At 35.1% G+C, this 16590-nt stretch overlaps 1 protein-coding gene across 1 annotated transcript; it reads right to left on the bottom strand.

Annotated features, from left to right (window-relative positions):
- Positions 1–140: 140 nt before the first annotated feature.
- On the bottom strand, positions 141–13652 carry zdhhc13 (zDHHC palmitoyltransferase 13). Its single transcript, XM_079439851.1, has 17 exons — positions 13522–13652; positions 12592–12803; positions 11114–11236; positions 10386–10463; positions 9988–10132; positions 9825–9889; positions 8933–9095; positions 8005–8130; positions 7293–7426; positions 6146–6246; positions 5857–5981; positions 3546–3608; positions 3196–3289; positions 3015–3098; positions 2443–2600; positions 1383–1480; positions 141–1305 (listed from the first exon to the last, which is right to left on the bottom strand). Exons 1-17 carry the CDS (start codon positions 13543–13545, stop codon positions 1161–1163), a joined length of 1938 nt encoding a protein of 645 aa, XP_079295977.1. The 5' UTR covers positions 13546–13652; the 3' UTR covers positions 141–1160.
- Between the last annotated feature and the right edge of the window lie 2938 nt (positions 13653–16590).

Raw genomic sequence — 16590 nt, forward strand, 5'->3', positions numbered from 1 at the left:
ACATTGATTCAAAGACGATCAGTAACTGGGAAAATAAACGTATAAAATCAGCATATTAGAATGATTTCTGAAGTATCATGCAGTAATGATGCTAAAAATTCAACTTTCTTACAAAATTAAGAAAACAGAAAACCGTTATTATAAATTGAAGTAATATTTAATAGTTTTTACTGTATTTCTGATCAAGTTGCAGCACTTCTAAGTGTAAGAGACTTATTTCAAAAACTATAAATTTATACTTTTTATATACATATTTATATATCTCCAAAACTCCTTCACTACTAGCTAATAGTGGCTGTAATGCAAGTTACTAAATAATAATTGGCTTTTTTGTTGTTGTAGTTGTTGTGGTTGTTAGATCAGCAACAAATATACCTTTACCTGGAGAAACACTCTGACCAGCGAATTACAAAAGTGGTCTGATTTATTCCAAAGCACAGAGCAGGATTCAAGAACAGCACTTTTCCCTTATTATGACATACTGCGTAATAAAGTATAATGAACAGAACTGAGAACTGGAGTAAAGAGCGAGCTGATACTATCAGGCACAGCCCTGTACTACACAGTGGTTATTAAAGGCATAAATAAAAGACCAACTGCCTTTGAAAACATTACTGATTAAAGGTAACATGATACTAATAGCTACTAAAATATATTAAATTATACGATTCGTCTTGCACGTATAATGCATCCGATCGTAGCGTAAAGTTATTTCAAATGCGTTTTGCCTCATCAAGGGATGTACGGTTCTCGAAATTTCTCAATTTTTTGTAGAAATTGCTCTGATTTCCAAATCTTTTCACAAAGAGCATACATATAGTGGTCACTTCCTGTAAAAGGACTTGGAGTAAAAACCAACAGGTGATCTTACTGTACCTTACAAAATATTTCTGATCAAAATAGATCAGTGTATTTACAAACATGCATTCATCCTTATGTACAACTTAAACTGTAAGGCAAAATCTAACCTTGAACGCACATCACATATACTATATTTCCCTCAAATACAAAAGGTGGATGTTCTTGCAAATAGAACAAATGATGATGATCCAAATTAGCATTCAGTCTGTTCTTCATTTCCATCATTATAAAGGCATTAATATCAAACCAATGGCTCCAGAACTGGGGACGTCGCTCTCCCTGAGTGGGCGACTGAGTGGTCAAACAGCATCGGGGCCGCTGAACATGGGATGGTCTCTGCTGAGACCCATGGGATACTGCTGAGTCCAGTCCAGCACCATTGGCTTACAGAGACCACAGCACCGCCACTGGAAGAAGTTCACCAGGTTCCTCACCACTCCAAGACTGTGAGAGAAGGAACACCATTAAAAATAAGAACTTTATGAGTGTTATCAACCCTATACTAATGAAGACGTCCTCACTTGAATGGGTTTTGTCTGAGAGAGAAGGCTTGAGGAAGTTTTCTCTGTCTGTGCATCAGGTTCGCTCTCTCGGCCGAAGTCAGCCCGAGAAACGCGATCTGTGAGGAAACAAAGCAAACCATGAAGAGAGTCTGTGCATGAATTTGTGTGAAATCATCTCCACTTTAACACTTTCCACTATTGACCCGTTCAAACTCCATACAGGAAGTCAGGGCATTATTATGCTAGTGGGAGAACATGTTCCTAATGCCTCTTTGTTAATCATGTGAGAAATTCAATCTCCTGCTAAAACACTACAGACATACGAGAAGGTCATTATTTACACATTTTAAAATACTTTTTTTAAACTTCATTTTAATTTAAAACTTGCACTACTCTTTAAAAAAAATAAAAAAAAAACATTTAGTGTTATATTAGTATTATTTACATACTATTATTGTATTTAATGTTTTGAATTTGCTTTTATTTTAAAATTTCAGTTTTCATCAAGTTTGAGCTATTTTTTACGCGCTTTTGTAATTTTGTGCTTTTTATTTTTTATATTTTCTATTAACTTATAATATTTGTTTAAAATTTCATTTAATATTTATATTATATTTCAGCTTTATTATATTTTTAGTGTTAGTTAATAATTTTAATATAATTTCATAAGACCGCTTATCAGTGTTTGCTCTTTGTTCAAGCTGCGGTTATATTTTTGTAGAAAGAGGCTGCAAGATATTGATGACTAATACTTTTGTTTTTCTTTTTTCTTTATTACAAGTATTGGTCTGATTAAGTTGATATTAGGAAAATAAAATATCAAGGCATAATTCAAAAAGCATACTAGATTTCTATGTACTACCTACATATCATAATTATTCAAACATGATTGATTTCATGTTATGGAAAATTCTAGGCAAAGGAGTGAAGAAATGCCATTATATCTGTCATCAGCCATAGCACAAAAATAATGACAGCTGTTCACTCTGGTTGTCATGTCCTAACATACAGTATTTGGCCAGAAGTGCTGATATCTAGCTGGGATGTTTGACAGTTTATAGCACATCATGTCATTCACCTGGTAGAGCTGCACCAAAAGCAGGATGGAGGCCCAGGAAGCGTTTAAGAAAGCAAAGCAGAAGATGTAGAGCACCCAGGGAGAGCAGCCCGTCAGAGCGGTCACCACCCCCCAGACGCCCTTCTCTGTGTAGTGTGGCGGGCAGTGTTTGGACCAGTCTACACACAGAAAACACACACACACACACACACTTTTTAAATCAACATTTTCTTCTGGAGACTGAAAATGCAAGATGTAGTATTTTACAGACATCAACTATTCATTTGGGAACTTTCCATTCATCAGAGATGGTTTCCACAAAACTAAGCAACATTGATAATAAGGAGATTTTTTATTTTTTATTTATGAGGATCATGTGACACTGAAGACAGGAGTATGATGCTGAAAATTCAGCTTTAAAATATATTAAAACAGAAAACAGTTATTTTAAATTGTAACAATATTTCACAATATTATTTCATAAAATAAAATGCAATCTTGGTGAGCATGAGAGACTTCATTCAAAAACAAAAATTGTACTGACCACAAGCTTTTGGATGGTAGTGTACATTCGAGTTCAAGTGGTCACTTACATGTGATACTGCCGTAGAACATCCATATGCACAGGAAATTAAGAGCAACCAGGAAAAGCACAAAATATGGGTGATTTCTGGCCCCTGTAAAAGGAGGTTAGCATGAGCGACTCATAATGAGAGCAAAAAATGAGAGAAAAGGAAGTCCGTGCTATAAAACATCCTAGTATGTGCATGTTACCTATGCAGCCATTGATCCAAATGGAGTGGTGGTCTTGTTTAGCGACACAAGCGTTACAGGAAAAGCAGTGATTTGCTCTCATTGGCTTCCTCATCTGCAAAAATAAGTTTTTTAAGCTCTATAGGAAACTCTGAAGAAGGTTTACAATATATGTTCCTGTCAGTACTACGGTAAAACCACACAGATTTCCAAACCATGGCCTTGTGGTTAGCGCTCATGCTTGGACTCATTCTGTCATAATGCTTTGAGAAGGTAACAAGTCTAAATTTATCTAGCATCATTTCCCAATCCAGTTTTCTTTTCATCATTTGCCCTCTCTATCTTGTCGCTGAAAAGAGATAATAACTTACCATACATGAAGTACAAAATATCCTGGGATCCAGACAGCCTGCCTCTGCCAGAACCACAATATTCTACAGAGAGACAGATGAACCTGTTAAAGTCATCCAAGAGACTAGAAAGACTATAAGAACCTAAAGGAATCATTAAGTCAAACAAGGCAACCGACTCCTCCAATTAAAATGGTCAATATAAATCAGAAAACGCTTATCACAACAAGCACATATAAAGAGCAAGAATATTAAAAAAATTTTTATTTAAACATATATATATAAAAAAAAAAACTATTTCCATATGCTTATTTAAATTTACATTTTTAGTTCTTTAAAAAAATCCAAATAAATGAAAATCAGTACTGCACAAACTATACAAAATAATATGTATAAATAAATATCATATGTTATTCATACATATCTAGATTTGCTGTATTGATTTTAATTTATGCTATGTGCATTATTAATGGATATTTTTTGCTGATTTTAATTTATGCTAAATTTATTTGTTATCTTTTAATTATTCTTATTATCATTTCCTTTATTATTTTTTGAGTTGCTTCTATAAATAAATAAATAGATTAATTAAGAATGTACATATATACAGTGCCCTCCATAAGTATTGGAACAGTAAAGACAAAATTGCTCTGTTGGCTGTGGAGTCAAGACATTTGCAAATATGATTAAAAGATTAATACGAGACAAAACTTCAGAATGTCACATTTTATTATTAGCCGTTTCAACACATACATGTTTTACCAAATAAAAAAGAACAGCACTTTTAGAGTTCATCCCACTCATTGATGTGAGCATAAATATTGGGACAGTTGAACATAAGGTAGATATAAAAGATGTAAAGATTGAAGATCACTTGCGCACAATCACAGCAGTGAGTCTGTGACCCATAGACATCACCAGACTCTTGGTCTCATCCTTTGAAATACTTTTCCCAGCCTTTGGGGAGTTTCTGCCTTTCCTCTCCTCTCCAGCTGGTGAAATTCATGTTCAATCAGATTTTCTTGAATATTGGTAGGCAAGATGGTTTTGTACCCTTCCAAATTCATTCTGCTACTGTCATCATACATTAAGTCATCAGTAAAGTTGAGAGGGCCTGTTCCAGAGACAGCCATGCATGCCCATGCCATAACACCACCTCCACCATGCTTTACAGATGAGGCTGTATGCTTGGGATCATTGCAGTTCCCTTTTTTTCTCCACATTATTACTTAGATAAAGGCTCATCTTTGTCTCATCGGTCCATAAACACAGTTCCAAAACTCTTCTGGCTCACCTTTGTGCTTTTTTGCAAACTTTAATCTTGGCTTTCTATTTTTGGTGCTGGTCAGAGGTTTGCATCTTGCTGTGTAGCATCTGTAATTCTGTGTCAAAGTCTCCTGAGGACAGTAGATTGTAAGAGCATCACCCCAGCTTTCTGGAAGTTGTTGGTGATTTTAGACACATCTTTTAGGGTTTATTTGTTGGTTGCTGGTGTCGCTGGTGGTTTCCAAACTCTTGTTTTCTCCATGCCCTTTGTTTTTGCTATAGCTCTAATTGACTTCCTCTTTTCTTTTAGCATCCAAATTGCTTGCTTTTCTCTCAAAGTCAGCTCCCTCATCTTCATCCTGGTTTGTGTGTGTCATCATCGAATGCAAGATTCAGAATACAGAAGTAATGGATATAACTGATACGACACATTCCCTGCTTTTAATATCTGAAGAATTAATGCAACAGGACACAGCTGATCACTTAGAAAGGCCTGTGAGGCAACTGTTCCAATACTTATGCTCACATCAGATAGAGGGATGAAACTCTAAAAGTGCTGAACTTCTTAGCTGGTAAAACATCTATGTGTTGAATCGCCCAATAATAAAATGTGACATTCTGTAGTTGTGTCTCATATTCATCTTTTAGTCATATCTGTAAATGCCTTGACTCCACAGCCAACAGAGCAATTTTGTCTTTACTGTTCCAGTACTTTTGGAGGGCACTATATATATATATATATATATATATATAAGAAAACAAAGCCTATTTTTAGGAACATGCCTGTGTCATGCCTGCACCAAAATCGAAAGAAAAAAAAGTTATAAAAATTCTACTTAAAAAAAGTGACAGGCTTTTACATTCACCTCATATACTGTATCTCATAAAATAATATTATATAAGCACTGATACATGTAGTTTGAGTTACAAGTTTGCAGTTTTCTAAAGTTGATTCAAGAATCTCACAGAAGCAGCATCCGGTCAGAATCTCACCACAAGTAACTGGTACATGTATTAATCAATAAGACAGCGGCACCATGCCAGCCAATCACATCCAGAGCTTTACCTTCTTCTTCTCCTCCTCGGTTGCCTTGACGATGCCAGGGTCTGTCCTGCAGGAGCGGAGGTAGTAATACAGTAAGGCTGTGATGTTGATAGTGAAGAGCATCTGAACCGTAGCGCTCGGGTCATGTGAACGATGCATGTTAAGGTATTTACAAACACTAAACACATACAACTATAATAACTCTGGATTGAACATGAGGTGGATATATAAAACCCATCCTGACAGATATAAACACATCTGCATGAAAGTTATGATCAGTTTCAAATGTCTGGGTATTATACAAGGATATCAGGCAGAAACCACAAGCCCCAGGTGACCACCATCCAGAAGACAGAAGCCATGAGACCTGTGGAGGGAATCAAAGACCGGACCGCCACAGTCGCCAACTGCCTACAGAAACAAGCCACACGAATGGGATAGCATTGTTAGGACACTTTCAATACTGGGAACAACAGCTCTTCTTCCAAATTCTATATTTCTGTTCTAACCTCTTACTCTGCCTGTGTACCGTAGATATTTAAATGGCTCTTTCAGGCTAAACCACTGTTTTTTTAGTCCTGGGGACCCACCGCTCTTACCTGAGAGACATACAATAGAGTGGTGGGTCTCCAGGACCAGGACTGAAACCCACTGGGCTAAACAGAGATGTTTTACTGAGCTTACAGCGCCCTCGTGAGGAATTCAATATTATTGCACACAGTTATTCTGTTGACAGATTTGCATTGTGCAATGGCACTGCAAATTATATCAAGCCCTTCATACCAAGATATACTGCCATGATCTGTCTCTTTAAAAAATAAATAAATATTTATATTTAAATGTAAAAATATACTAAAATCAGTATCATTAAAAATCATTAAAAAACAAAAAATCTACATTATCTATCTATCTATATACAACATCTATCTATAGATAGATACAACGGTACAACAAAATCTACATTATCTATAAATATTTTTTTGTGCAGTGTGTAGAATGTGCAGTATTCAGAATTATTTGTTTAAAAATCTGAAATTATAAAAAATAAATGTAATATATGTAAAAATACACTAAAATCAGAGCAATTTAAAATCAGTACAACAAAATCTACATCTATCTATCTATCTATAATATTTATTTTGTTGTACTGGTTTTAATGTTTTTGTTTTACTATTATACTATACTATTATATAAATATATACACACATGCATACATAATACAATATATTATTCTTTTATCAGATTACCAAAATAAAATTTGTTTCTTGATTTCTTAGTGCAATATAGTGTACATAGTTTGTTGCAAATGTTATATTTTATGTATAATATACAAAAGAATACATTTATTGTAAAAATGATAAGAGTGATAGTGGAAACAGGGCCTTTTAAATCCATATGTACAACAAGTCAGTGAAGTCAATGCTTAAAGTTTGTTTGAAGTTTGTTGATGCTTAAACCTTGAAGTGAGGTTGATCACAGCTATGACGCAGGCCAGCAGCACACCCTTCAGTAACCATGACTCCGTCTTCATGTCTAATATGGAACCGATGGCTCCGACCACAACACCACAGAACACACACAGCAGACAGACCTGAAACACACAGTCACACACTCACAGTCTGAATAATGAAGTCTTTTCAACTGCGATAAAAAAATCAGGGTTACAGCAGAGGAATGTGGGTCAGAGAATAAGTGGAATGTTATTTTCTTGTTTAATAAAAGCCTTAAAATGGAGAATTCTCCAGGGCCAAACACACATTATGTGAGAAATTGGCTGCTTTTGTTTCTGAAAGCTTAATTCAAGGTTAAATACAGCCCTGGGATTTCAAGTACTCGCCTCACATCTTCTTTAATAAGGTTAGTGAGAGCGGTGTGTGTGTGTGTCTGTGTTTATGAGTTGGCCTGGAACAATTGTTACAAATCCAACCATTAAAACTGGGATTCATATGCAATGAAACACCATTTTTACTATTATTGTTTCCCATTTCAGTTTCTTAAGAAAAGGTTATTTATTTTCTTCATTCATTCATAAGGTTAAATTAGAGGTTTGTTCAAATTCAAAATAACTGAATTATCTGAACAATACTCCAGATTTTAGTGCATTAAATCCACATTACAAAGGAAATCTTTTTTCTAATCTGACCTGAGTGTGTCTGAGCATGAGTGTACCTTGTATCTGTTGAGCAGTTTGAGACACGTGGAGTTGGCTTTCATTCGTTCTGTCTTCACCACACTGAGCATGTGAATGAGCAGAGGGCTGTGCACCTGGTGTGCCAGGTCAATGGGAGTGTGACCCTAAAAATTACACAAAAACATCAGTTAAAAAGGACACAAGGTAAAGGTCAATTTTCAAACTGAGTGGCCAGGTGAGTGAAGAGCATTGCTTTGGAACCAGTTTTACAGCTATGGAGAAACACTACTCTTTTGTTCCGCCGGTTTAAACTGCATCACTTCGGCTTTGAAATTAGTGACTGGACATGTAATAGCAAGCAATAAGATGTTTAAATTCATGTGGAATGAACGTGAGCACTTTCAAAAAGTACGTACTGAAAAAGTATCTATTGAGCGTGTGAACACAATGAAAACAACCTTTCATGCAGTGAGTAACACATAAGTGAATGAAAACATCCTGCAAAGTTTTAAATCTGAAAGTACACCGTGTATGAAGTTATTGTCTCTCAAGAGAAAGAGTCGACTCTGAATCATTGAAACGAGTCGTTTTTAAAACGAATCCCAAGCCGTTTCATGTTGACATCAACATGAAACATTAGCATATTGCCCGCCCACTTGTTGGTCTGAATGAAAATGCTAATTCATTCTTTGCCACTAGGTGCCGAGCGGTAAAAATAGCGCTCACAAACGCTGCTTTATCAGGCATTACAGGCATGATGAAATGAAAATGAAACCAATCACCGCAGATTAGCGTCACGCAAAGGAGGGGTTTGGAAAATGAATTGAAATGCATATTATAAGACAATGAAAGTGTTCTTTTGACCTTGCAAGCATGTCAACCTGTTGTTGGGGACTCACAAAACCAAAATATGAACATTTCATTACCCATAAGAGGGGCACTTTAAGGGCTTATGTGCCCACTTACATTGGCATTATCTAGGTCGATGCTGGCTCCAGCCTCTAGCAGGATGTGGACCGCATCAACGTTGCCGGCCAGCACAGCGCAGTGCAGAGGTGAGTTTCTGTTCACTTTATCAACCGCATTCACTGAAGCATTGCACTTTATCAGGAAGTTTGTGGGCTCAGGTCTGTTTCAAAAAACCAAAACGACAAGGTGTGAGAAGAGAAAAATATCAGGACAGGAAAGTGCCTAACCACAGCTTCCAAAATGACTCAAATCTGCAATACTTTCGATATCTGAGCTAGACGTTTTGAGTAAAGATTCCAAAATAAATACTCAGTACAAGATAAAACATTGGCTATAAATGAGAAATTCCAGATATAAAATTCACACATACTGTTCAAACGTTTGGAGTTAGTGAGACAATTTTAATATTTTTCAAAGAAGTCTCTTATTTATGCTCACCAAGGCTGCATTTATTTAATCAGAAATATAGGAAAACAGTAATAAAATATTATTACAATTTAAATTGTACAATTTTTCTATTGTAATTTTTTAAAATGTAATTTATTCCCATGATGCAAAGCTGAATTTTCAGGAGCATTTCTCCAGTCTTCAGTGTCACATGATCTTTCAGAAATCATTCTAATATACTGATTTAGTGCTCAAGAAACATGATGTTACATTTGTAACGTTATTGTACTTCAGATCAATTTAATCAGTCCTTGCTGAATACATTTATCATCTTCTTTTAAAAAAAACCTCACTGACCCGAACTTTTAAATATATTTGTTTATATACATGCCATTATCTCTACATATGTTAAATTTAAAAAACAGTTTCATAGTTACTTAGTAATTGCCAGATGAAAAAACACTAAACTCCAAAGCTTGATCGAGTCGATTGGTCACCTTACCCAATGATTTTTTGTGCTGCCAACATTAGTGGAGTTTGTCCATTTACGTCCGGCGAATCCACTTCCTACAACAACACAGGAACAAGAATAGTATTCAACTGCATTACTCAGTATTCAAACCCTCCATCGTTATTTAAAATGTCACTTTGTGCTTGTGCCACACCTGTCCTTTGGCCATAAGGTACGCAGCGATGGGCATATGCTGGAAGATCACAGCCAGATGGAGAGCCCGATACCCTTCACCATCTGCTAATGATGAATCGGCTCCATATCGCATCAGCTGAATGACCATAGACAAATGACCCTGTCTGTTCAGGGGTGACCAGGAACAAAATCAGCAGATATAAAACACGGTCAAGTGCCACTTGCAAGCAAATGTTGCTAGAACCAACATTTTTCAAAGCCATTTTTGCACTGGTTTTAACTGACTGTGTTTTGGTGATTTGAGTGGATGTATGAATGCAGATGTCAGTTCTAAAAGATCACACAGGTGCAGTTCATTACATTTACTAGGACATGTTCTACAATGTAAGGTCATTGCTGTATGTATCTGAAACGTACCGTATGGCCCAGTGGAGTGGTGTTGAATTCAGGTCACCGCCTAGCTGGTCTATGACGGCTCCTTTAGATATGTAGTATCTATGAAACACAGCAGAACATAGGCAAATACAAATAAGAATAGGTTTAATAAGTGAAGTGATTTAAGTGTTGCAACTGTTCAACACTGGCAGCCAAAAGTTGAGAAATAATTTTTTCAAAGTTTTTGTCTCTTATGCTCACCAAGGCTGCATTTATTTGATCAAAAATACAGTAATATTACAGTTTAAAAATAACTGTTTTCTATTTGCATAGATTTTAAAATGTCATTTATTTCTGTCACGTCCAAGCTGAGATTTCAAATAAATGCTGTCCAATGAACTTTTTGTTCATCCAATAATCATCCTGAACAAAAATGCATCACGGTTTCCACAGCAAAAACAGTTTTCAATATTGATAATAATAAGATGAACCATTATTAACTGCACACTAATAATAATAATTATGCACAAAACCATCAAATTAGAATGATTTCTGAACGATCATGTGACACTGAATACTGGAGTAATGATGCTGAAAATTCACAGAAATAAATTAAATATTAAATTATTTATGATGAAATAAAAGCAGTCTTAGTGAACATAAGAGGTTATTTCAAAAACATTTAAAAATCTTAAATATTTCAAACTTATAACTGTTTATAAGTTATATAACTTATATGGATGCCCCCCCACCCCACCCCACAATCTTACTTAACAATATCTGCTCGATTATTGATGGCGGCCCAATGGAGCAGTGTAACATTCTCTTTGTCAGGCTGCCTGACGTCATAACCAGCCTCGATAAGTTCTTTACACCTCTCAAGAGCACCAAACCTACAATTTAAAACAAACAAGAGAAAGAAAGATGTTGTTTATTTTTTTTGCTTCATCAGATTTGACTTGATTGAACATGTATACCCACATACAATGCAGGTTTTCTGCATGAACAAGTGATAAAAAGATCTGCATCGCCCAATAGAAATGAACTATTTGAGCAGTGTGAAGCATGCAGGTGAGACAACAGATATAGACGCTGCTTGAGTTAATAGAAAACCAGATATTACAACAGCACAACAGTATTGTGTATGTGTATTGTCTGCTTCTGTACAAAGGGAAGATGAATGATCTGTTTCTACTCACTACTGAACAGCTAGATCTCAGAGTAAGATCAAGAACATATGTGAAATATTTACTGGATGCTTGAAACATCCCTACAGTGTTTAAGAGGGAATTTCACAAAGACTCTCAATAACACTTTTAGGACCATTATGAGTTTTTGCATTGTCAATGCACAAAGCACATTTCAACTCTAATGATCTATATTTCATTACAAAAAAAATCTGTGGTGGTGGGGGGGGGTATTAACAGCCACTACTATTCAAAAGTTTAAGGATCAGTATGATTATATGAGAGTGATTATGTTAGAAGTGTTATTCTTTTGAACTTTCTATTCTTCAAATAAATCCTGACAAAATTATTAAGCAGCACAACTGTTATTGATGATAATAAGAAATGTTTCTTGAGCAGCAAATCAGCATATTAGTATGATTTGTGAAGCATCTGCAGAAAATTCCTTTTAAAATTGCATTTTAAATTATATTAAAACAGAAAATTGTTATTTTAAATAATTATTGCAATAATAATATATTACTGTTTTTAAAGTATTTTTGACCAAATAAATGCAGACTTGATGAGCATAAGAGACTTTCAAAAACATTAAAAACTCATACTGACCCCAAACTTCTGAACAGTAAGCATATATAACAATGTTTTAAATTATAAAGATACATTATTGCACAATATTTGCACATAATGGCAGAATTTGTAATACTATTTTTATGCAAACTTTTAAAAAGTAAAAAGTAAATATACAATAATTGTCTTTTTTAAATGAGGGGGAATTTGTTTAATTGTCACGCAAACATTGTCACAAATCACAAAATTGGCAAAGTCAGGATAATAAAAAAAAATTATCCTAAAAATAAGTTATATTTATTATTTTTTAGGATTGAAATGTGATCCGAGCATTAATTTTGTGAGATTTACACTTAAGATAATTCCAATAATCACACAAATACTTTCAGTATACAGCTATGACAAAATCTCCAGGGCATCTTAATAACATAACTGCTCTGATTATTAAGAGTAGTCCCATTGTGTTTATTGCACATCAAGAGAAAAAGTCTCACTGTGTTGCTTTGACGATATCCCAAGAACTGCTGTCCTCCGGGTGTGAGACCTTCCTCGGCTGCTGCGTGGGATCAAGAGGTCCCGGGACCAGCTGACCGTGGAAGCCACCGGGCATAAAACCGCCAAATCCAGGTCCTCCATGACCGTGACCGTGGGAGTGGTCTCCGCCGTGTCCATGGCAACTGTCACCCATGTGACCGTGGGAGTGGCACTATAAAATATTACAACACCAGTTATTTCTGACTAATTTTAAGGTTAACATCAAATGCACCTGATTTTGAAAATTAATAAATTGGATTTGTTTTCTACACACACATCCACTGACAGATGTGTGTAGATAACATATTGCTATTTTTCATATTACTAGTAATGGTTGTAGTAACAAGTGCATGCCAAGGCTGGTCATGTGACGTCAACATGGCAGTGGTCATGAGGGAGACCCTCTCCATGTAAAATAAAATTCATGCCAAATTATATTTAATTATTTTAAAATAATCAAACATTTTAAATATATTATTTTTTAAATTAACAAACAATATCGAATGCATATTTTAAAAAACAAAACAGATATTTAGTTCAGTTCATTACATGTTGCTAGTAACATCTGATTTGCTCCCTTGTAGTGATGGTTTGAACTTTGAATATGCTAATTTAACCTTACATTTATCTGAAAACTGTAGCTGACCCATAACCATGTTCAATATTTGGCCCATATTTATGGTCAGTTATTGCCCATTAAAAGCAATAATCATGGCCGGGCTTGTTTTCGTGGTCTAATCAAACAATTAGATGTATAAAATGTACAGTACGAATTGAATAGTTGATCGATCAGCACGTATACACAGGTGATCAGTTAGCAATAGATGCTAAGTTAGCTGAATCCATTTAACGACGAAACAAAAGAGAATATAAAACACTTTCTGTCTTACTCCGTCTCCTTCTGACCAGTCCATCACTTCTGTGCGAGGTAATAAGTGATTGATTATGAAGAATTTACGCTGACTGAGACTGAAATCGGGCGTGCGTTCAGCGCATCTTCCACTTCCTGGATACGAGTGACAAATCCTGCGCTCTGATTGGCCGCTTTGTCTCAGTGACGTTGCTTTTGTTTGATTTTTTGCATTTCCTTTTGCACAAGAACACGTTCCTGTCCACAGACAGCGACAGGAGTGCATCAGAAATGCGGATTATCGTTACATGGTGTTTTACGTTCTGCGTGGGTACTGTTTTAGTAGGCTACATGATATCATGCAAATACTGGAAAATAATAATAATTTTTCTAAATGTGTAGCATAGGCTATATATGTCCCCAAAGTATAAACATACATATAGAGACGCATATATTTGCCTACATTTTACATAGGCCTACGCTTAACGATTAAAAAAAAAAAAAAAAAAAAGTAAATACTTTTAAGTATTATCTTGTGCTGACTGAATCTAGTTTAACTGGGCTGCTGCAGGTTCAAGAACAAAGCAGATGATATTGTCAATTCAGCTTAAATCATAGCCTAGCCTAGTGTGGCTTTAACGCATCAACCCCGTAATAAACCACAACACCTTTTTTAAAAAGGTCTTGAGAAACAATTATCATTACCTGATCATCCATGATCATATAACCCACAGGAGTTTGAAGTAGCTACATACAATACTAACAGGCGTTCTGAGGGTGGATTTCAAACAATTAGTTCATTTAGAATGAGTTAATAAATCAATTTGGCATTATATCCCCAATACTGTATTTCGTAGATTTTCTTTTAAAATGCAATTTCACCCCTTCTAAATTGCCAATTTCTCTCTCTAATTTTCACCAACAAGCTTTACCTGCTTGGAAATTGTGTTATGTGCACAAAGAAATTCTTATTTAGTATTTTAAAGTCTCTTTTTATTGACAAGTGGTATGACAGAGGTATTGTCTTCGTTTTGGATTTATTTAAAGATGATGGTACTATACTGGAGTATGAAGAATTTATGACTTTGTATAGTTTTCCTCTACCAGTTCTGTCATCAAAAGTTTGTCTCCATGTTTTGTGCATTTATTTAAAACATACTTATGTTTTAATGAGAGGAAAACAATTATGCCCAAATTTTTATAGGTGTGTTTTCTTGATAAAAAATGTAACAGTAGATATATAAAGCCAATGTTACATTATTCAGTATATACATCCCCTAGATGTAAGTTTTTCTGGATCAATTTTTTTGACAGCATTAATTGGAAGAGGGCATGGTTACTCCCTAAAAAATTCTGCATCTCTAATAAAATCAGAGAGGTACATTTTAAGATTTTGCACAGTGTTTATCCAACGAACTCCCAAATTGCTTCTTTTTTTGATCTCTCTAACTCATGTGTATTCAGCAAAGTTGAGGAAGAGTACAAATTCCAAGTATGGGTCACCATACTTGGCCGTATTTCACTTCACTTCTTCTTTTATAAAATGTGATTTAAAATTTTAATTGAAAGACATATTTTTGTATTTTTTTCTGGTAGTGACCATGCTATCAATCTTGTTATTTTTTTTGTTTTGCATTGTAAATTTTTTATTCATAAAACCAAATTTTTCAATTCGTTACCTAGATTTGATGTCTTTCTTGCAGAGATTTTGCTTATTGTTAAATCTCTTAAATACACTGATAACAATAAGAATAACAAGTTTATTAAGGCTTATGACAATATTTTTCTTTCTGATTGATTGTTATTGTTTTTTGTTTGTTTTTTCTCCTTTGTTATTGTATGTTAATGCAGTGCTGTTTCGTGTGGTTTTCTTTTTGTCTTGCAATAAAAAAAAAAAGTACATACAATGCTATTTTTGAACACCTGGATGTTATGAAATGTAGTTGATTTCCTTCCTGGGACCTAAACTTTTAAAAAAATAAAGGTTAATATATAAAATATGAAGTTCCATAGAACTTTTCCATTGCACAAAAGGTTCACTGATATATATCCCTTTTGCAACCTTTATTTTTAAGAGTGTATAGTGATCACCAGATGGCAGCATATCGTGTAAGTTACTATGCAAGCTCCTCAGCCAGGAAAAACCCCTCAGCATTTTGTTGCCTGTACAGAACTATTGATCATGTTACCACAGATCAATCAAAGCCTGAAGAGATCCATCACTTCACACTCCTCTGAATTACTATCTCTAAACCACACTCAACTGGACCTGAACCAGAGACAGAGATATTACTCAATCACAGACACGAACCTAAAGACAGAGACTTCTCTATCTATCTATCTATCTATCTATCTATCTATCTATCTATCTATCTATCTATCTATCTATCTATCTATCTATCTATCTATCTATGTTTGTTCTTGTAAAATGTATTGATATTTAAATTGTTGAATCTAATTTGAACAATGAACTGTTGAATTATAGGCATCTTCAGAAACCTGTTTATGAGGTTGATTTCGGAGCTGGAGTAAGAATAGTAGTCTCTCTACATATATACAGCTCATTAATACCTATGGGAAACCAACAGTTTATTAGCATAATTAATTTAATCAGCAGGGGCTCCATGTAATCTCTCTCTTTTTTATTCTAGGGCTGAGAGAACATAATTACATTGACGAGATTGATGTATTTACATTGTTCTCCAGCCTCATTAACGGTAATGTATGCGACCCAGTGCTCAAACCATTGTGAAATATCTCTGAAGTCAAGGCCCTTTTGTCATAAAGGAAATATGTATTATGGATTTATGAGAGCCTTAGTAGAGTAGCCGCATTGAAGTGACAAAAGTATGGATGACATAGCTATTCACAACTCGTGTACTATAACAAAACCATATTAGTTTGCTGCAGCAGACATTCCTCGTCCTCACACTCTTCCAATCCTCACAAAACCAGCACAGTTCATCTGATCTCATTAGTATGTAATGGCAGTACAGAAGGGTTAAAGATGTCTGCAGGCATGATGCTGAGCTTTTGTCTCCATCTGTCTCGTGTGTGTTTAGTGCTCTTACATGAGCATGTCGCATGGCGGACTAATGAACTAATGAGC

Source organism: Barbus barbus (genome assembly GCF_936440315.1).
Source record: "Barbus barbus genome assembly, chromosome: 2".
NCBI classification, from domain to species: domain Eukaryota; kingdom Metazoa; phylum Chordata; class Actinopteri; order Cypriniformes; family Cyprinidae; genus Barbus; species Barbus barbus.

Excerpts from the sequence above, each read along its gene's own strand:
- zdhhc13 (XM_079439851.1), bottom strand. The coding sequence starts at position 13,545 with ATGGACTGGTCAGAAGGAGACGGA. Across the intron at positions 12,804-13,521 it reads ACTGGTCAGAAGGAGACGGA|TGCCACTCCCACGGTCACAT; the intron begins GTAAGACAGAAA and ends AATATTTTATAG. Across the intron at positions 9,096-9,824 it reads GCAGCACAAAAAATCATTGG|ACCTGAGCCCACAAACTTCC; the intron begins GTAAGGTGACCA and ends TTTTTGAAACAG.